The sequence below is a fragment of the Tricharina praecox genome, assembly GCF_024521635.1.
Source record: "Tricharina praecox strain CBS 144465 chromosome Unknown BZA05scaffold_5, whole genome shotgun sequence".
NCBI classification, from domain to species: Eukaryota; Fungi; Ascomycota; class Pezizomycetes; order Pezizales; family Pyronemataceae; genus Tricharina; species Tricharina praecox.
Genome location: NW_026250407.1, coordinates 957,104 through 978,308, shown reverse-complemented (window position 1 = coordinate 978,308; position 21,205 = coordinate 957,104). Strand labels below are relative to the sequence as shown.

The 21,205-nt window shown below is 54.0% G+C and overlaps 3 protein-coding genes and 1 non-coding gene across 4 annotated transcripts; 3 read left to right on the top strand and 1 right to left on the bottom strand.

The window, feature by feature from the left end:
- Positions 1-17: 17 nt before the first annotated feature.
- On the top strand, positions 18-5,799 carry BZA05DRAFT_429031 (uncharacterized protein; the record flags this gene model as incomplete). The annotated part of the gene is made up of 9 exons (XM_051486114.1): positions 18-309; positions 382-442; positions 508-632; positions 697-745; positions 817-972; positions 1,034-1,084; positions 1,144-3,960; positions 4,015-5,628; positions 5,669-5,799. The coding sequence occupies exons 1-9, from the start codon at positions 232-234 to the stop codon at positions 5,797-5,799; spliced, it is 5,082 nt and encodes a 1,693-aa protein (XP_051342143.1). The 5' UTR covers positions 18-231.
- Positions 5,800-5,861: 62 nt separating this feature from the next.
- BZA05DRAFT_416546 (S-adenosyl-L-methionine-dependent methyltransferase) lies at positions 5,862-7,442 on the bottom strand (the record flags this gene model as incomplete). Its single annotated transcript, XM_051485403.1, has 4 exons — positions 5,862-5,930; positions 5,984-6,120; positions 6,175-7,216; positions 7,290-7,442. 4 exons carry the CDS (start codon positions 7,440-7,442, stop codon positions 5,862-5,864), a joined length of 1,401 nt encoding a protein of 466 aa, XP_051342142.1.
- A 10,865-nt stretch (positions 7,443-18,307) lies between these two features.
- BZA05DRAFT_369581 (Up-regulated during septation-domain-containing protein) lies at positions 18,308-20,697 on the top strand. Its single transcript, XM_051481626.1, has 4 exons — positions 18,308-18,825; positions 18,889-19,240; positions 19,304-20,055; positions 20,129-20,697. Exons 1-4 carry the CDS (start codon positions 18,613-18,615, stop codon positions 20,345-20,347), a joined length of 1,536 nt encoding a protein of 511 aa, XP_051342141.1. The 5' UTR covers positions 18,308-18,612; the 3' UTR covers positions 20,348-20,697.
- Positions 20,698-20,867: 170 nt separating this feature from the next.
- Positions 20,868-20,939, top strand: BZA05DRAFT_t96. The gene has a single exon. It is a non-coding gene; the product is annotated as a tRNA-Gln (tRNA).
- Positions 20,940-21,205: the final 266 nt, after the last annotated feature.

The window sequence follows — 21,205 nt, the reverse complement described above, 5'->3', positions numbered from 1 at the left end:
AGGCGACAACAGCGAAAGAAACACGCGGCTCAATTGTCTAGTGTACAGATATCCACGCCCGTCCACTCACAACGACACCTTCATTGAAAACGATTCTCCAGAAACACTTCTTCGTCATCACTCGTTGTTCGATCCTTCGACCGTGGAGAATCAAGAGCGCGCTATACCCACCGCCCCAATCCAACCCTCGCGAAAACGCCATTCTACCTCGATTGGAGAGCTCCCCAAGACATGACCGCCCAGTTCCTCCAGAATGAGCTCTCGAACTTGGTCCAAGAGGCCAAAAGGAAAAACTCGGACCTCCGCCATGTCAGTAGATAGCTTCCGGTCGTCGGTGCACCCTTTCCCGTGCTGATATCTTGCCACTGTGATTACTTGTAGGCCACCGAGAAATCGCTCCAAGATCTCAAATCCATAGCACAGTCGGCGGACGTCGCAACAGGTACACTTCTGCAACCCGCACCCTCGCGCACTCGGATCACGCGCTGAATTATTTCTCTGAGACAGAGTTGTCGAACCGGCCTAGTTTCCTCTCGCCATTCCTGATTGCCTGCGGCACCCGTAATCCGAAGTTCAGTACCATTGGCGTTGTCTGTCTACAGCGGTTGATACTCTCGAAGGCGCTGGCGAAAGTGAGACAGAAGCACTACCCCGTAAACCGCGGTCCGAGAACTATAGCTAAGCTGCTAGTGATAGTCGAGGTTGCGAGAAGTGCTCGAAGCGTTCCGAGAAGCAGCGAATCTTGGTATGCTACTGCCACCTATAGAAAAGTCGATTACTCGATGCGATGCCATTTCTGACGTGAAATGCGTACAGGCGTCGATATACAACTCAAAATCCTACAGGCTCTACCGCCGTTGCTACAGAATTACCCAGAGGAGCTCCAGGGCGCACTGCTCGGCGAGACACTGCTCATATGCGCCATCCTGCAGGGGAGTAAGATGGGAGTGGTGAATAATACCGCTGCGGCAAGTACGTTAGTTTTCAAGGTTCCGGAGCTCTGGCTGGGCTCGGGGATGCTAATAGTTTCTAGCACTGAGCCAAATCGTGATATCCATATTCGACAAAGTGGCTACAGAAGATGGTACGGCCGCGATCCAGACGAGGGGAGATTCGTTGATTTTTGGAACTAATGCTTCTCAGAAAAGGCTTCCGAGGTACCTCCCATAGGGGAGGCACCATCGGAATCTGGCAATGTGCCGGTCAGACCAGCAGCTTTGGATGCTTATCAAGTATTCAACGATTTGTGTCTGCTTACGGAAGGGCATAGACCTATAGTTTTGCGATTCCACAACCTCCCACAGCCCTTTGGCCTCGAGATTATCGAATCAGTATTGACGAACCACCCTGATATCTTTTTGTCCCATCCGGAACAAGCACATATACTTCGGACGCGGGTTGCGCCACTGGTTATGCGCTCACTGTCGGAACGACTGAACTTCCCTACAACAGTGCGGATAACACGAGTACTGTACATATTGCTGCGGCGGCACCTATCGATTCTCTCGGAAGAATGCGAGGTTTCACTAAGCCTGCTCACGCACATGCTTGAGCCAGACTCCTCACAACCATGGAAGCGAGCCTTGTGTCTGGAGGTTTTCCGTGGCATATGCTCCGAACCAGCCCTAATGCGAAAGATATTTTCTCAGTACGACGCAAAAGAGGGAGGAAAGCCCATCGTGAGGGAGTTGATCACCGGAATGACGCGACTAGCTCACGAAAAGCCCGCTGTCATTGGGCTGGGTACTCAATCATCTGCACCTGCCGGTCAGCAACAGGCCAAAGACGCATCATCTGAGCAGGCAGCATTAGAAGCTGGGGGTGTGGCCGGTATCATCGGGGGTGCTGTGGGATTGGACGTGACGGTCGCAGGACTCAGCGCGCAGTGGAGCATGGTCAGAGTTCCCTGTATTGATCAATTGGACAAGAGCGAGCCCCCGGCGATGCCGGAATCTTATATATATTGCTTGGCTCTCATGTGTTTCAATAGCTTTTCCGACGGACTGGCGCGATTCGTTTTGCCGCTGGCCACGAATGAGGGCTCGAAACGACGGGCGAGGCCGCTGTCGGTGTCTGTCCACCGTACTGGGAGCGATGTCGAATCCGGTATATCGGCCCCGGGGAGACCTGCCACACCGAATGGTCGAACACCGTCTCCCGCACGACAGTCTCTTAGGCGGAAGGTCACAATGCGACCGCCCCGTGTTCCCAGCAATCCTCTCACCCTGGAATCGCATCCATCCTACGACGACATAGTAGTCTCAAGTGCGCTGGTCGAGGCTTGCTGGCCCGCGCTCCTAGCTGCGTACTCAACGTTTCTGTACGCCACGCTGGACAATGAACTGTACCACGGGCTGGTCCGATCGTTCCAGAAGTTCACTCACGTCGCTGGAGTTCTGCGCCTTGTGACCCCGAGAGATGCGTTCTTGACCACCCTGGGGAAGGCTGCCGTTCCGCCGAATGTCTTATCGGCAAATGTTTCAACTCCTGTGACACCTTCAGCTTCTGCTGCGGATACTCTCTTCTCTAACGCGAAGGGGCTGCTCGAAGGGTCAACATCGGGTGGCACGGGTTCCAATATGGCAGACCATCACTCGGCTCCGTCGCTCAATAACAGGAATTTACTATGTCTCAGGGCGTTGTTAAACCTAGGAATTGCACTGGGGCCCACCTTGGATACCTCGTGGACTATAGTCCTCGAGACGTTGCAGCAGGCTGATTATGTGCTCTTCGCTTCGTCACGACGGAGTGGGCGACAACTGTCCCTGAGTGGCTCAGCCGTGAGGACCGAGGGGGCAAAGTCCGGAGACAGCACGTTGATGTCGAATATTGGGACCGAGCTGGCCGCAGTAGAAGTTGCGTCAGTCAAGATGTTTGAGGGCACGCGAGAGTTTCCAGATGAAGCATTTGTGTCGATGCTCTCGGCGCTGTGCAAATTACTAGCCATCGATGATGACAAGCCCAATGGGCGACGATCAACTGATTCATCACGGTCTCCTACGCGTGGACCATCCGGCTCCTCTTCTCACCGGCGAATCCCCAGTCTCTCTGGTGTATCCACCGCTTCTCAAGTTATCGGAGACAATGCCTTCACGCTGGCAAAAATGGGCGAACTCGCACAGATCAATATGCTCCGGCTCATAGGGCCGAACCCAGACAGTTCTGGCTGGAGTCTACTGGTCAATCATCTTGTCCGCGTGTCGGGATCACGGGAAATGGGGAACAGCGTACGATTCAAAGCGGCAGATGTGCTGAACGACATCGTCGTTGCAGCTGCCAAGTCCATCACGCCCGAGACGACGGAGAACGTTGGGGAAGTGCAGAGACGCATACTCGCTGCGCTCAAAGAAGGCGTTGAGCGCGGTCACCAATCTGGTCATGCCGACTCCGCAACGAAGTCTACCGAACTCGAGATACACCGCGCCGGACTGGAGGCGTTGAATGCCATCTTGGAGTATGCGGGACAAAGTCTCGTTTCCGGTTGGGAAATCGTCTTTGATATCATCACGAGCGTATTTGATCAGAGCATAATATGGCGGCGGGATTCTGCAATGCCGTCGATCGTGGAGCCTGAAGCTGGCTCGAAATCTACCAAGAGTCTGCGCCTGATCAAGAGCTCGTTTAGCTCTCTCGAGCTCATATGCTCCGACTTCCTTGCAAGCCTGCCCACCAGCTGTATACTAGTCCTCATAGACGCTCTATTCGCGTTCTGCAGTCAGAAGGACGATCTCAACATCTCGCTCACGACGATCACCTTCTTCTGGAACGTATCGGACTTTTTGCAGAGCCGGGGAGACGAGGCGAGCGAGGGCGAGAAACTGACCGCCAAGGCGGAGAGAGAAAAGGATCTACTAGATATCGTCGAGAGAACGGATGTGGACTCGCATTCGGCGCTGTGGATGTTGCTGCTCTTGCGGTTGACAGGCGTCAGTCGAGATTATCGCGCAGAAGTAAGAAACGGTGAGTGAAAATAATGATCCGGGTTGAATAGTGACTAAGTACTTTGATGTGAAGGATCGATACAAACGCTATTCCGCATCTTCGATACCTATGGCCATCAACTCGGGCCTTCGGGATGGACATCATGTCTCAAGATTGTAGTGTTCAAGATGATGAATATCAATCCCAAGGACCTGGCTATGGAGTCTGACTCGGGCTCGGACCGGAAGAACTGGGATGAAACCATCAAGTTGATCCTTGGCGGTATAGGCACGCTCTACTCAAACTACTTTGAAGTGTTCACCCAGCAGGAGAACTTCAGTCATACTTGGTCCGTGTTTATTCGCTACCTGGGGAACCTCCTCACACGGCAGTCGTTTGGCGTCAGCACGACCGTGTTTCAAGTTCTTTCGCGGGTGCTGGCCAGAGTCGGACATCCGGGGAATCTTGTAGTGGAGTCCAGGGAGGAGGTGTGGACGCTGTGGTCATCCCAAGGAGTCAAGCTAGTAGAGGGAATCGAAAACTCAGGTAACGGTATCCAGGAGACACTGGGAGCATACATCCACTCATACCAGACACTCTACCGGCTCCTCGAGCCCACGCTCACCGCAGAGAAAGTCCACAAGACGCTTGAGATACTCCGGGACTGCATCCTCTTCCCTGATTCGCCACCATACTTCCAGGACGTGGACATGGTCACGCCATTGCAGGCCAGCATTCTTGAGGTGATAAAACTCATACGTACCGACATCCCGGGCGTCTCCTCGCTGGTTCTCAAACAGCTCTCCGAATTCAGCACCGTGGCTTTCACAGACATCCGCGTGGCGATCAGCGGGAAGGGTAGTCGAGTACCAACATGCATCGCGCTCTCAACACAGAGTATCACCCTGCTTGAGACTGTGGCTGTGAAACACATATCCGATTTGGAGATCTACACCTCGTCCGCACTTGCTACTGCCCTTGGAGCGCTCGAGATACCGATAGGACTGAAGTATGACTTCGCCCCGGCCAACATCCCGCGCGGAAAGCGACCCAACCTCTGGACCCACCCCACGCGCGCCGTCCTCGCGATAATGAAGAAAGCGCTGCCGGCGATGGACACCCTCGATATCGCCAACGACGTCAGACAGGAGATCTGGAAGACTATCGTGATAGTCGTAGGCTCGGTCCTGCAGGCGAACAACAACGCCCACGTCGAGGAATCGACACTTCGAACCGATGAGGATCTTGATATCGAGTCGTTCAGCGAGTTACGCAAGTTGATTATTCCGAGTTTGGGAAGAGAGGTAGTACCAGAGGAAACCATCCAACACTACATCGCTTCCGTCTTCTGGGGTTCAATGCTATATCGCCTCCCCAGTGCCTCCTACCCAGACGAGGAGTGGCTTATCCCGCGTCACCAGGGGAGCACAACGGAGCCCACCATCGAACGACGGAATAGGATGGCGTACGTTTGCTTAGACGAGTTATTCTCCCTTGCGAGCGTGGGTGGGGATGATAGCCCGGAGCTGAAGCGCCTGGCGGAGATGGCGGTACCGTGGTTGATTCGCCGTGTAGGATTGGTGCTGGGACGGTACATTTCTGACCAACCGCTGAGGGGGAGGATGCCGCAACCTGCAAGGGAGCGGAAGGAGATGCTGTATGTGCTGGAGCGCGCGATAGAGCTGGATAGTGTCATTGGCAGTGGGGGTAAGTACTTTTCCCTTCTTGCAAAGGACAAGGCTAATAGCGGTAGGATCGAAACGACATCTCTTTGCGCTCTTCCCGCTGTTTACGGGGTGCGTGGCCGTTGCCCCAAACGATCGGGAGCTGCTTGGGCTGTTGGCGACGGCGCTGAAGGAGGTTGGAGGGAGGATTTGAGCATTAGAATTTGTACGATATTTGCTTGGGAGATCTCTATTTCAAATAGCTATGGAATGGTATCAACTCGGTGTGGGTTTTGGTGTTGATGGCCCTGATGGTGTCAGTGAAGGCTTGAAACCCTCAAAGTACTGAAGATGGAGATATTAGCTGCTGGAGTAGTGAGGGAGGGGATATGGTGTACCTTTTTCCGGAAGCCATTGAGTTCATCCGCCGTCCTCCCACTCTCCTGTACCGTCTCCTTCGGTGTCTCTTTCTCCTCCTCCGCAGCCTCGATATCGCTATCGGGGATTCTCTCGTAAACCAGCAACCTCCTGCTCCCTATTGTTTGCCGTCAGCACCCATCCCCACCGCTCACTCGTTTCTCTCACTTACACTTATTAAACTCCTGCACACAAAGATGCCTCAGCCGCAGCCCTCTCGCCTTTGGCACCGCGCACTCTCCCTCCTCATTAGCCACGGGCATCCAGAACGCGATCCTCCCGCCGTCCACCAAATGCTCAAACGCAAAAGTGAGAACATCCTCAAGCATCGCCTCGAACCCATACGGCCTCTTGGGGGGAACATAGTCCGGCAGCAGATGTCCCATAACATCGCCGACCATGACGGGCGTCTTCGCCTTCTCGGCTGTCCTCGAGCCGAGGACCTTCAGCCCCTCACGGACGCCGTACGGTGGATCCGTGAGAATACAATCGATCCAGCGGCCCGCACGGAGCGGCGTATTCGTCAGGTCGCTCGTGAAGGTATCTAGCAACCTAGGCTTTAGCCCATAGTGCGCGAAGTTGCCGTTGATACTCCTCCCGGCGCGGCCACGGATCTGCCTCCCATCGATATCGCTGCCGACCACCGTGCCACCAAAATGCGCCGCCGCGAGGAGGAAGCTGCCGGTGCCCACAAACGGGTCTAGACACAGCCGTGCGGGCGCAGCCAGCGCTAGGTTCGCAGTCACAAGCGATAACGCAGCGTCCATGCTCGTCGTGCCAATGTAGGGCCGCCGCTTGAGGTCGTACGTGTTTGCCGTGTCCCGCGCGCCGTCCCCCACTTTCAGCCCCAGCGCGCAACTTAACATCCCCGAATATCCGCCGTCAAGAAGGAATTCCTCAAAGACTACGAACTCCAGCGCCGCCGCACGCATGTTTACGCCCCCGTCGAGCGCCAGATACGAGAACTCGTCGATCAGTGCGCGCGCGTCGCGCGCGCTGCGCCGGCGCTGGTAGGACTCGATCGTGAACTTGAAGGTGCGCGACATGCATGCTGCCACGAGTGTCGCCGCTGCTGGGTCCTGTAGCTGCGCGTGCAGTGCGGCATAGGTCCCCGCGCGGGCATAGAGTGTGTAGATCCCCTTTGAGAGGATTGAGCGGCTGATGAGGGTGCGGGCCGCGGAGGCGGAGGGGAGCGTGAGGATCGCGAAGGGGGACTAGTAAGGTGGGGTGAGGTCAGCGACTTCTTTCTTTCTGGCTTGCTTGCTACGCAAGCTGCGGGAAACGTACGGAGTCGTCATAGTACACCCATTCCAGCGGGATGCCGTGCAGTGTCGCGAGGGACTCGATTTCAGCCCGCCGGAAGGTCTCGTGGATCTGCGCGAAATGTAGGAGGAATGAGGTTCCCTCGTGGGCCTCGAGTAATGGAGGTTGTGTTGCCATTGCTAGTGGATTGGTGCCCAAGTATCGGTGGTGGGGGTGAATGGCGGGGTGGAGTTATCATTCATGCGTGCATGCATAAGGGAATAATTTTTTAAGCCGCCTCAGCCCTACGAGCACAAGTATTGAGTAATGTACTAAAGTCAAAAACCTTAAGTAGGCCTTAAAAAAGCCAAAGAAATTTATAATTCCTGTATAAGCCAGCCATAAGCACATCGAACTTATAAGGCTTCTGTAAGGGTTATGTCAAAATAAGGCTTTTGTTCTCACTTCCCCAAAATTCTCGTAACTCCTACATAATGCCTATGCAGCGAAAACCATTATATAAATCGGCCTTCTCACTTCGTAAGCCTTAAGCCTTATGTCAAGCCTATATAGTCGTTGTTGAAATACACCGCCCTGGCGCACAATAATGACTATGAAACTGGCAGGTTTTATGAAGCATTATGGGATATATCAGTTCGAGACAGAAAATCCTTAGAGCGCCACACGCTTGATTTCTTCACAAGCATTATACAAGGCTTCAAATATGAGCCCTATTCAAACCTACGCGTTCTATCATCCTTAAGACTTCGTAGTGTATATACGAAAATCAGACTGCATGACACGGAAATTCTTATATCGGCCTTATAAGCTCTTCTACCACTGGCCTCCGAGTGGGAATTGTTGTGCCCAGCTCACTGAGTCTACATACTCCCAACTGTTGGAATATTTGGGTATGTAGACGGGAAGAGATAAAACATTCGATACAGCAAAAACATCATCGGCGCCGAGGTCTCTCTTTATAAAGAGTACAGACTGAGGCGGCGCCGAAGGTCCCCCCCTCCGACGGCACTCGGTCTCGACCGCCCGCCCGCCGCAAAACCGTATTCCTGCCAACATCTCCGGGCGTCCAAACTTTGACACCAACTTTCTCATGCCGTCGAACCCCCAGCCAGGCCCTCCCCCTCTCGCCAACAGCTTCTCCATCAATCCGCTACACCCCCATTGACTCGAACGACAATACTATACTGACCGGCTGTACATAGGTTGATCATGTCGAGTGATACCCATGATCACCCGGCGTTGTGTTCACTGCTCGTCGACGACGGGCTGTGGCCAAAGGTGACATCTTCTTTCGGTCGGGCTTGGGGATGAATCGGTTGGTACATAGCCTATGTACCTATAACAGAAGCCGCAGAGGAAGACGTACACACCTAACCGCGCGCAGACCATTGGCTGCGTGCGAAGACGGCGGCGATGGAAGGAGGGGTTACATGTCTCGGTCAGAGGGAAGGATCCGGTGTGGGGTGTTTGCTACATAGTTAGCTCCGAGGATATGGGGAGGGGGTGGTTGGACGGATGGTGCTCTTCGTGCCGGCTCGTCAGCGGCGGCACTGTGTAGTAGGTATCGTTTCGAGACGGATCATGATCATGCTCACGCACTCGGTGGGATATTCAACACGGGTATGTACCCAAGTAACTACGATTAGCCGCCAAAGGGGGGCTATGATTTCACGATTCTTCCACACATTATTCGCTTTCGGATCAGCCAGCCCCACGCGTTCGTTCTTGATGGGAGAGGATCCTGGTTCCGCCCCTCCGGCTAAAATGGTACATAGACAGACATCCTCTTGCTCCTCCTCCTCCTCCTAGTTGCGGACTCGCGAGGAAATAGTCCCGGAGCTGGGCTGGGGGGGCTGATCCAGATGGGAGATGCGCTAAACGAGGGGATGGTAACGATCGAGACCAGGTCGTTTGATCGGGATCCCCAAAGTTTTCCAGCTTGTATGTATGTGCGTACATAGTATTCTGGGGTGCAGCTTCGCGATGCGTACTCCGGCTGAGGCGAGGAGGAGGGGCCGCACCTTGATCGAGTCCAGTGATGGTGTACACCCACGGCAGTTGGGAAACGCTGCTGATTTTGTTGAGGTGGTGGCAGGTGGAAGAACTTATCTACCTGAAGGATGTGTGTCTGGCAGGCGTCAACATCTGTCAGTGCATCGGCTCCACAGGAAGAACGGCCCTATTACCCATGGATGGACCTAGGAAAGTAGGTAAGTGGGCACTGTGTGGCCGCATATGTGCATCCGTCTTCTCGCGACGGCTTTGGAAACAACTCCCCCCCACCACCCGGTCCTGATCAGGACTTCTATGTCCTGATCGACCTGCCGCCTGCGATCCTCTATCGTCGCCTGCGAAATAGATATGACACCGGCAGTCGAGGCTTGGTGTCTGGCAACGGCAACGTAGGTGCCACAGGTCCACAGCGCCCAACAGGCTGCTCTGCCAATCCCGTCGACATGGCCGCGGCGTATCGATAAGATACCTTTTCCCCCTGCACATCAGTGCCCAGCACACATGGCCCGAGTGTCTGTCTGTATGCACATACTATACGTTCCACCGCACCTTCTGTCCTCGTCCGATCTGCTCCCAATCAACCCCCGCACTCGGGGACGGTTCTGGACTGTCTCCGCAGCTCCGCCAGCGGCCAGCACGTCATCTTTCACGGTCCGCCTGCTCCTCCCTCGGGGCGGGGGGCGGTGGGGTGTGCGGATCCCTCGCTCCGCGGACAACATTGATCCCGTCCCAGCGCATCATCTGCACGTGTAGTCGTATGCAGCGGCGTCCGCGCGAAACGGGTAGCCCCGTATATTCCGTATTCCGGATATCGGACGCCGGTGGCGGGCCGAGGAGATGGTCCCCGAGCGGCACAGAGGTTCAGCTTTCAGGCTTGTTCCGAAGATAATATCCACGGTTGGGTCTTTGGGGGGAATAAGGGTCGCAACGCGGTATTTCCACCAAGAAGATTCCATAGGTAGAAGGCGTAGGCTATTGGAGCGGATTTTTGGGTCATTTCACGGGTCTTGGTGGCTGGGTGATAGGTCTGTCTCCACGAGCGATCCATAGTTTGCGCCGGCAGTATACTATTTAGTAGCATGTAGGCTGGTGAAAGCCGACACCCCAAACCGCTGCCAGAGCCTACATTCTGCCAGCATTTCCAATTCTCGGATTCTCGGATTCCCCGGGCAGGCCGTACTTCACACTTCCTTGCGCAAGCACTTAGTCTTCAGGTTGGTCGATAGCCGTAACGTTGACCGACTCGCGGAGGGACAAGAGTGGCGAAAGTGGTCTTGTAGACGGCTTCTTTGTCAACACCCCTCCAGGCCGGCGGCGGGTCGATACTCGAGAGGAGAACACACACGGAAGAAATAGGAGGTAGAGGTTGGTTCAAGTCTATTATGTAGAGGATTATCAAGAAGAAGAAAAGAAGAAGAAGAAGAAGAAACCCCCGCCATAGCCGCCAAAGTTGATGCCCATTTCCCACTGCTAGGTAACCACATTCGTTTTCTCCCGCCAACAGCTCCTCCATCACTCCGCCACAGTGGAAAGCGAGCTGTCTCGAGGGTCTATTCAAACTTCGGGTGCGTGGTAATGATAGGTATCGGACTCGAATTCCGTGCGAGCGTGCCGTCGGATGGTGTATGCCTACGGGTCGGTATCGGCATCGGCATCGACGCACTCATATCTATCAGCTCGGCGTGTGGTGCCACCGACGGGTCGCATTTACGCCGTCACTTCGCTACTAGGTACTTGGTTAGTTAAGGCTCATCTCATGGTTTATAGTATCACACTGCAAGTCTGCGACGAGAAATCTGGGTTCTGGTTATCTGCTTCCTGCTTTCTGCCGCGGTACAGACTATGGTATGGTAGATCTTGGGATATGGGCCTATGGCAGCGAAATGGCGGCGAAATGGCAGCGAAATGGTAACGGGCAACGGGTTGAAACTCGTTGGATTCGAGGCCGAACTTTGCCGCTCATAGCCAGTGATAGCCATTGCCATTGCCATTGCCATTGTCATTCAGACCATAGACATCTGCTGATGCTCTGTGGTGTGGTGGTATGTAACTGAGGCCAGTCAGTTGCGATGTCACGTAGGCACCGGTACTAGGTGTTCTTAAAGAGCGGTTGAGTCGTCCTCAAGAATCAAGGTTGAAGGAGGCGGATGGGGTGATCTCCAGAAATACCTAGGTTCTAGGTACGTAGGTATGTCTACGTGCAACATTCCAGCGCAGAAACCCGTCACATCCGGATCCCAGACCCTTCAATAGACTATAGTTGAAAGTTGGAAGTTGGAAGTTGCAAGTTGGAACTGGATCAACTCCAGGCAGGCCGAAACCGCACTGAACCAACCGAACCAACCGAACCGGCACCTTAATCAAGTTCTCTCCACGGACTGCCTACTTACATACATCAGGTAACTACCCAGCACGAAACTGGGGGGTTCAACTTGTTACCTCTGGCTCACCTGGTCCAACTGGTCCACCTAATCCACCTGCTCCACCCGATCCACCTGAACCACCTGGTTCATTTCTCTGCCAAGCTCGTAATCAATCAGCACAAGGGCTACCGCTACATACCGGTACGGCGGTACGGCGGTACCACGATTCCATGGTCGGCATCAATTCTCGCCGATAACTAGTCTGTAACCACCAACTGTATGTATGTAAGTACATACTAGGCGTTCCTAAAGTTGAAACGACGCCGGTGGACTACCTACAAAGGTACATACATGATACCTCCAAAAGGGTACCCCGGCCTGTGAAGGCTGAGGCTGAGGCTGCTGCCTTCGAATCGAATCGAATCGAAATGGTAGCACCGCCAAGGTGGAGTAGGCATGTCTGTCTGTCCGCTTTCCTGCCGCCGCTGCGAAGCAGTAGTGTTACTACTGGGCCTGGGCTGTTATCGTGTTATGTTGGGGTCACTGCTACGGATATTTTGTGGTGGTGGTAGTCAGGCGTGGGGGCAGTTTTTGTTTCTACTATCTAGGTAGACCGTGCAAGGCGTTTCCATCCCGTGCAAGGCATCCAAGAAGCGAAAGCCATCTAGATTCTAAGCCGGGGCCGGAGCGGGAAGCGGGAAGCGGGAAGCGGACGATCTTTGAGACATTCTCTGGGAGTCTGGGGGTATGGCGGTATGATTTGGAGATCAGGTGATCTTCCTGGACCTGGACCAGGTAATTTACCGATAGCTCTCCCGGCCATCGGTGATCGGTGTTGCAAACTTTGTAGCTGATGGTTCTCGAGTACGGACGGAACGCAACGGCTACAGGGGGGAGAGGGGGAGGGGGGGCGAAAGTACATATACCTATTACCATAAGCACTACTACTACCTTAGGTACGTGGGTGTCCTCACCGGGTATGTACCTGTCGTGCCGTGCCATTTGAAGTTTGATGATTGCAAGGGCGCCCGTACCTACCTACATACCTATTCTAAGCTCTGTATGTACGTGTCGTTTGAAGTTTGATGATGATGGGAGGGAGATCTAAGGGCTTTGGAATTCTTGGTACATATGGCCGGTAGCTAGGCAGCTTGAGGTCGTCGCTTCACTGCTTCCGGTTTGATGTCCGATGATCTGTATGTACATTGTAGCATGCTCTTTGCGCCGCGGCACGGAGACTGGGGCGTGCAGCGGTGGAGGGAGGGGATGGAAAGGGAGTGACTCCGAAGTCCGAGTATGTAGCACAGCAATGCTCTAGCCGGAGGGAGGCGTGTTCGAGAGCTCGCAGTTCCTCGGACGAGATCGGCGATAGGCAGCCTTGCTCCGTGAGGCTTGATACTCCAGCCGCTGATATCCACGTTGATTTCCTGTACATACATGGGCCCATACTCGTATGTACGCATCTAGGCGGGTCCAACCGGACAAAAAAACGTGGGATTCGAGTGACGAACTGTGTTCCGTTTCACCAGCAAGGAACTCGAATTGAAGCAGAGGTCCGGTCAAAGTGCGGGGGAGCTTGTACCCGATCGGCCGAACGGGCGGTGGTTCCCCAACGGGAGTAGTTATGTGATGCCCACGGTTTCTTCGTTACGACGCTTGATGGTGCGCAACGGATTCCCAGAGCATGTTACATAGCTGGGTAGGTAGTTTGATACGAAGAGGCGGAGAGGCGGAGAGATCTGTGGAAGCGGAGGTATAGATAATACCTAGACAGGTACTCTAGATGCGCCTGCCACACTCCAAGAACGAAAAGCGGAGAGCTCGTAGCATAGGTAGCATAGGCAATAATGGAAGTAGTGGGGCCGGTACGGCCGGGAAACTCATACCGATCCCCCACTACTACATACACGACCACTCTGCCCTCCCCGGAAGATCCTAATGACGGTGCAAGGTTCGATATTGCGGCGCAAGGTTCCCATCCTCGGACCAGAAGCCCCCACACGACTAGCGCGCGTTTTCTGTCAACCCTCTGGCCGTGGCGAGCCACCGTTCTGGCTTAGGTTGTCAGTTTAGTTAGAGTGGTTGGTTGATCCATCCTGGCTACCGATTGGATGGACGCCCGGACAAGTCGACAGCCATCGTACATGAGTTACATGAGTTACAGCTCTCCAGGAATCCATATCTAACTAAAGTCCAACACCGCGGCTCGCAGAAGCATCTGGCGCTTGGCACTCTATCATTGCACGCGCAGCAACTGCAGTCTGCAGCACCTCCGCATAAACCCCATGGGGCCGTGGGGCTGCCGAGTGCAAGTGTGCGATAGATGGTACGTGAGTACCCAAGAAAGTATGATGTAGATATGCAGAGTATGTACCTGCGGTCTGCACCCACCCCACTCCAAGCCGACGACGACGACGACTGCTATGTAGAGTGCTGCTGCTGCTGCTGCTGCTGCTGCTGTTCCACCCACCCACCTCCTTCGCCATGTGCTCGCCTAAGTGCTGGTAATCTGCCATGCACGCACGTAGATACGCACATACAAGCAATCGGAAGATGAGGGGAATGGGCATGATCATGTCTGCCTCGGATCGCGCAGCTGGATGCAGTGTGCAGCTGACCACAAGTACAGTATTCGTACATAGATAATCTGCGTGGATGGCTCTAGCGAGCGAGCGAGCGAGGCGATACCTAGAATCCTAGATATGTACCTCCGTCCGAGCGCGCGAGACCATCACGACGACCATGTCCCTGTCGAAGTGCCGGTAAGACAGGGTCATTTCGCCGTTCTGCCGCTCCTCCTCAGGCTCTCCGTCTTCGCCACAACTTCCACCATGGCCAATGTGGAAACAAACACCGCTGCGGCCACGGGTGTGGTCTGCGTGCCTGGAGAGTCTAGGGCGGGCCATGCGCTTGCTGCCCGCCTAGTAGTTAGCCGCCGCAATCACCGCTGCCATGCCCTGCTACCTTCCTTCCTTCCTTGCTTCGTGCTGGTGTTGGTGGTGGTGGTGGTGGTTTGCGGGGTACATATGAGTAGGTCCTCTAGTTGCTCTAGAGCACTCGGTTCATGTAAGACACTCGCCACCACAGCATACAAGGGACATCGCTGCTGCGGTACATAGATTCTCGGTATGTAGAGTACCTGGCATGTGCGTTGGTTATCTACTACTTGGAAGCACAAGACCAACAACACACTTGTGACTCGTGAGCGGTGCGCTTCAGCCTTCTTTCCTGAGTAGTCCTCGGCTGCCGAAGGGAATTGACGTCGGTAGGCAGCGATAGGCACTTAGATACGGCAAAGTGGGACCTCTGAACACCGCCGCCGGGATTGCTATGAATCCCAAGTTGAACGGGTAAGCCGCGAGACACGGAGATGATGGCGGCGATGACGCACATCCAAGGGAAAGCCGGAAAATATCCGATGCGTGGACTGAACATCGATTTTAGGAGAATAGGTACATAGAGGCCAGATAGGTATGATTCCGAGAGGGTGTATCAGACAGAGTACGGTATGGTGTGTACGTAGGATGTACGAGCGTTGCGGCCACATGGGGGGCGCGGGTTTGATCCAAGTTGAGTTGAGTTGGGTTGAGCTGGGTTGAGCTGAGTCCTACTCTAGAGAACGGGAATTTCCCATGGCCCCTCCCCTCCGCCGTTTGGGGGCCATGCCATGCGCTGCACACGGATCAGGATAACCAAAGGTAAGTAAGGAAGTACTCACTTCCTTATCATCCTGGCGGGAAATAGGAGCATACTCTACATTCAGGCTTCCTTCCGGTTACATACATCCCCCGAGCGCAGTGCGCTCGGGAACGGAGGATTGACCAAAGTCTCACCGCCCGCCCGTCCATGCTCATCCAACATCTCTTCCAGGAACAAAGCAATCGTCCGGGAGGTTCAAATCTCCGTGGGAAAATAAAATCCCCGTTCGGTCCCCGTGTTCGGACAATTCCAGTTCCTGTTCCGAAAAATCCTCGATGCTGCCCAGGTGGGAACCGCATAGATACTGCGACAATATTTCGGGCGGCCGCCGGATGTTGATTGCGGTTCCCCGCACTCGTCTCTTCTGTTCTGTTCTGCTCTCCTCTGCTCTTATCGCACCGGTCGGGAGATGCGATGTCAGAGAGGCTCACTGCCGGCGTTCAGTAGTTTTGTAGGTGTGTACAGTACATGCCTCATACCGTGTTATACGCCAAGCAGCAGCACGTCACCTGAGAAACCAGTGTGGTTTTCCGTGCCCAAGTACACAAGTAAGTGCACACCTAATATATCGCATGTATTCAGATATATCATCCTGGGCACTAAGTAGAGTAACTATTGCTTAGCCGAAGCAGAATCGCAGTCGCTTACGGCGGGGAAGGGAGGATGAGGGGGTGGGGAGGGAACGTGGCAGCTTCGGTTCACACACATCCTCGACACACACTCTCCCTCACGGTTGTTTATCGATGAGCTCGCTTTCGCTGTCGCTGTCGCTGGGCTTCCCCCCCCCCGTGCCGGGCCTTGCCTGGCCTTTAGGCACCCGGCTGGCCGACGTTGACATTATGTAAGTAAGAGGTACCTAGCACTGTTTTCCGTCAGTCGGTCAGTCCTGGAAAAACAATTCTAGAAATGCAAAAGCAGCATTGCACTGGCCGTGATACACAGCGAAGTACGGTACATACATCAGACACGGTAGAGTAGAGCACGTACATATTCGCATTCGTGATTACAGCCGCGGAAGAGGCAAGTACCGTGAGTACAGTACATGTCTCATGTGCACTCCGAGGGCACTCCGGGGGAAGGAGGTTACAAAATCCGAAACACAGCCCGTCAAACCACGCTAGAACTTTTGCCGCAATATTTCCAAGCCATGTGAATCTGCCCTGCAGTTCTTGCAGTTCTTGCAGCGTCTGAAACATCGCGACTGCAGAATACCGTAGTAGGTGGTCGAGGATAGATTTCTTTGCTTTTCTTCCGAGGATAACTGGGTGGAGAGAGAATGAGGCGACGACGGTGGGGACTCGGGAGCCCGATACGATAGTGGAGCCTGCGTACGTACCTCGTACTCTACGTACTGGAAACCACATGGTGGAAAAGAGAGAGGAAGAAAGGGAGAGAGAGGGGGAAACATCGATCCATTGTCACGTGCAGCTTGTCCAGTCCTGTCCAGTGTCCAGTCCAGACCATGACGACCGCTTACACACCCGACCTTGCCTACCAATCCCCACAGAGCGCCGGGGGGTGAAGACGAGTACCATTCCATGACCACACGCGAAGTGCCCCATGATATGTACTACATAGTATGTACGTCTTCCAGGGCGGGCCGCCATGTAACTATCCAATACCATCACCGATCAACTTTGAAACGAGCCGATCGAGCGCAACTAGAGTACATACCATAGAGGACAAGCCAACCGGTTAGTTATCGCCTGGTCCCCCCCGGGATCCCAACCCCATGACAGCCGCCTCGTCGAGCACGAGCTGAGCCACGACGGGGCTGCAGCCCAATCGCAAGCTGGGGCCTATCTCAACCCAGACGATAGCCGTTGAAATTGAAGAAGCCACCAACTATAGCAATCAGCCTGGACAAGGGCAAAAGGACGCCATTGAAGATTGGCTACGGGCTTACCCCCCGCCTCGCTCCCATGATCTGGTACGTAGCTGGCCGCTCCGCTCCGCACCCTGACCAACCCCACAAGCGTGCTCTCGCGTATGTGTTCCGTGGAAAATCAACCTCTCGGTGTTTGCGGAGAGAAGGGTGGTATTGTTGTTGGGCGGGCGGGTAGACTAGACCAGACCAGACCAGCTGATCAAGGCCAGGACCAGAAATTTCCGACAAAACTCCGGCTAGATTGTTGGCCGTCCACCGTATGTAGATGCTAATTATTAGTTTCCCACTGTTTGATCGTGCAGCAGGGAGTGCACGATCTGCCTGCCCGTCTGTCTGCCTGCTTGTTTGCCTACTGCAATGATCAACCAGTGCGGCTGCAGCCAACGATATAGGTACGATATCATAGTATAGCAGATTGCCCCGCAAGTCTAGTTACTACACAGGTACATACTCGTAATCTTACCATCCTACCATCCATCCATCCGTTGGTGCGCGGATCAGCTACCTATCCACGAGCCATGCCCTCGCGGCGGATGCATAGCCATCTCGTCCGGCCTCCGGATCAAACACATGTCCGTCGATGCAGCAGCACATGCTGCATGTTTTGATACTGGCTTTGATACTGGCTTTGATGTGATGCCTCGACACGGATGTGCCGATGTGCGGATACCTATGCTACATACACATATATGATCGTGAGTATAGAGCAGCATGCCCAGGTAGGTAGCAGTGGTTCTGGTTATTGTTCTTGCTCTTGGTCCACGAACCTGTTTTTAGCCACGATCTCCAACCCGCGAATAATCAAAAGAGATGGTATACCTAGCACCTACCCTACGAAATCAGCCGGGGATGCTAGCAGTCGGTCGGTTGGTGTTGGTTTTTCGCACATGGTGGAAACCGCAGCATCAGCAGCAGCAGCAGCAGCACAATAGTAACCGAATCCCAATTGGGCTATCATGCCCAGCAGTCTGTAACTACCGCCCTCTACTCTATGGGGGGTATCGTCTAAAATCTGACGAAACACAGGCAGGGGTGGAAGCTTGCGTGCGTCTCCTCCGCTTAGAGTGGTTCGTCAGGCCTCGCCCGGGTATGTGTGTATCTGGGTATGTACTACCTTGCACTGAAGCAGGGCCCGTGGAATCCCTATGAGTACTTACTCCACCCGCTCCCCCCCCACCGCTGTGAAGATAGACAGAGAGAGATAGGCACCTGTTGATATCACAGCTCACACTTTAACCTCCTTCGACATTTCCTGTGGATTTGCACCTCACAGAGCTGGTCCTCTTCACCCATACAGAAAAAAACACCAGCCTAATCTACTATACTCGCTCTCCGAATTCGAATACACGAGGAAGAAAGAAGAAAAGAAAGGAAAAAAATAGAAATGGCGTCTTCCAGAGTGCGGGTTCGTGGGGAATCTCGGTCGGTAAAGAGGAGTTCGGAATCGCCGGTATACCTGCATATGACTCCCTCGCCGTATCCGCCGCCTAGTGGTCGTCCACCGCCGGTCCCTCCGAAGAAATCGCCTATCGCTCTTCCTCCCTTGAACTGTGACGCCGCTGGGTGCCGTCAGTCGGAAAAGATTATGGACAGACCGGTAAGCTCTTTTTCATCCGCAACATGAGCCCAAAAAAGACACATTGACTGATTGGGTGCGCAGAGATATCGGAGCCCGCTGAGCAGGATCCCCAGCTTCTCCGAGCTGCGGAGTTCTCCGGCTGCAGCGATCCGGACTGTCCGCTCTCCCACGCCCGAGCAATCATCGTCTCCCACAAAGCAGGCTGTTCCAAAAGGTTTCATGGCAACATTGTCCGAGATGGACGGACGGATCTCACCCTCGAGCCCGAGTTCTCCAACCTCAAGATTGGTCAGTGCGAAACAAAAGGCCAGAGACGTGTGGATGTCCCTTCGCCAAGGTAACAACGCCGCCGCCTCCATCGCCGCCGCCGCTGTCGCCGACGTTGAACCGCAAGTCAAGGCCGTCAGGATACTGGCACCGTGCTTGGATTCCCGTGAGTTTCTTTTCCTAAACAGCCCCTCTGTACGGGATTTCAATCGGCTAACCGGCCCTCCAGCTACCTTGCCGGAACATCTCATGATCAACACGAAGCATAAACGACAATTCAGCGATCCCATAAGTGTTATGTCGAGGGACCTGCTCGATACCGAAGCCCTGGCACCAAGGCAGCGCCGGCAAACAACCGTCTCGGGACCACCTCGTGGTTCGTCTGCTCGGACCTCCCCCACCGAGGGACTCCAAACTCCGCCCACATTCCTACTGGATGAACTGAAAAGTCCCACCGGGCGAAAGCCCAAGGTGCGGACGCAACCACCAGTGGAATCGAAATCAGCGGGATCAAAGAAGCACAGCGATTCCCCAAAACAATCACCCACAACAACAAAGAAAGAGGAAGATGTGGGCGAGAACGGAGCGATGCGACACAAGCGGAGGAAAGGGAGCATCTCAAAGTCGGGTGTCCGGAGCAACAGTGTCCGAGTTTCCGAGGCGCAGGCACAGCTGCCACAGGCCGAGATCGCATCGCTGCAGAGGAAGGCGATGCGACAATGCGAGAAATTCAATGTGCTGTCGCTGGAAGACGTCGGAGTCCTGTCGCAGGAGCTGCTCGAGCTCGACTCTAGATGCGACTACCTCCGGAGCACGAGGGCATCGCTGCGGCAGGGCCGGAGAGCACTGCACACGAGGATGATCACGTACCTGAGGACGGCTCGCAGCGGTGCATTCTCGCAGGAGAATCTGTTGAGACAGGAGGAGGCCCTGGCCGACCTCGACACCGCCATCGAAGACTGGGAGTCAAAGCTGGAACAGGTAAACAAATCCTCCCCCCCCCCCCCCCTGCGAGTTTAGTGTCGATCTAGAGGCTGACATTGTTTTCCCCTAGGCCGAGCAGCGCAGAATGGAAATCAAACAGATGCTCCTGGAGCACGTCGCGGCAGCTTTAAGCATCGTCAACGGCCTACCGTCTGCATCAAAGGACACGGCCGACTCGCCGCCCGCAACATCAGAGCAGCAGAAGCAGCAACGCCGCGCCGAGCAAGACTCCACCATCACGGTTTACGCTGTCAAGCAAGAAGTTCAACGGCGAGCCTTGTGTCCATGATTCCATCCACTATACATATCATACCTTTCTTTACCTTTCCAATGTTTTTTTCCTTTGTGTACATACATTACCTTTCGTGTGTTGAGATTTCTTTTTGCCGGGCAACCCTATTCTTTTATTTAATGACGATAACGACACGGCCAGTTTACCTTCTACCTATGATGCCATGCCATCTCCCCCCTTTTTTTGTTTCGCTTTCTCAAGTCTTCCATCTGTTTCTGTTCTTTACGGCTTTTTTTTTGTATTGATAATACCTTGCCGTTCCCCTATAGATTGGAGGATCATGACCCGGAGTTTTGCTACATACATAGTAAAAGACTTGCTCCTGAATATAAGAATCTCATTCCCATATGTAGCTGGATATTCCCTTGATCCGTGCGATTACTCGCCATACTATCGGTACCGGAAACCAACACCACAAACCTGCGCCATGACCCACACCACACCAAAGCCATTCACAAACTCTCACGCCAGCATAGAAATCAGAATATAAATGTTAATCTTACCAGGCCGATCATCAGGTTCTATAGTGTAATGGTTAGCACGTCGGATTCTGATTCCGGCAATCCCGGTTCGACTCCGGGTAGGACCTCAACGTGTATGTGTTTTTTTGCTACCATAGCCTAGGTACATACGGGAACAATAACATTGATCCAACCAGTGACGGAAAAAGCAGCCAGGCTCCACAATCGACATCCCCTTTGAGCAACGAGGGCTAACTGGCATCTTTGCGGAGCGTCTTGAAGTTGAGATCTTTCAAGTTTTGTTTTTTGTGTCGGTCCGTCAATGGGAAAAATAATCGGGTGCTACGGTGTGCTTGATCCAGGTAGGTATTCTCTTTCTACCTACCACTGTATT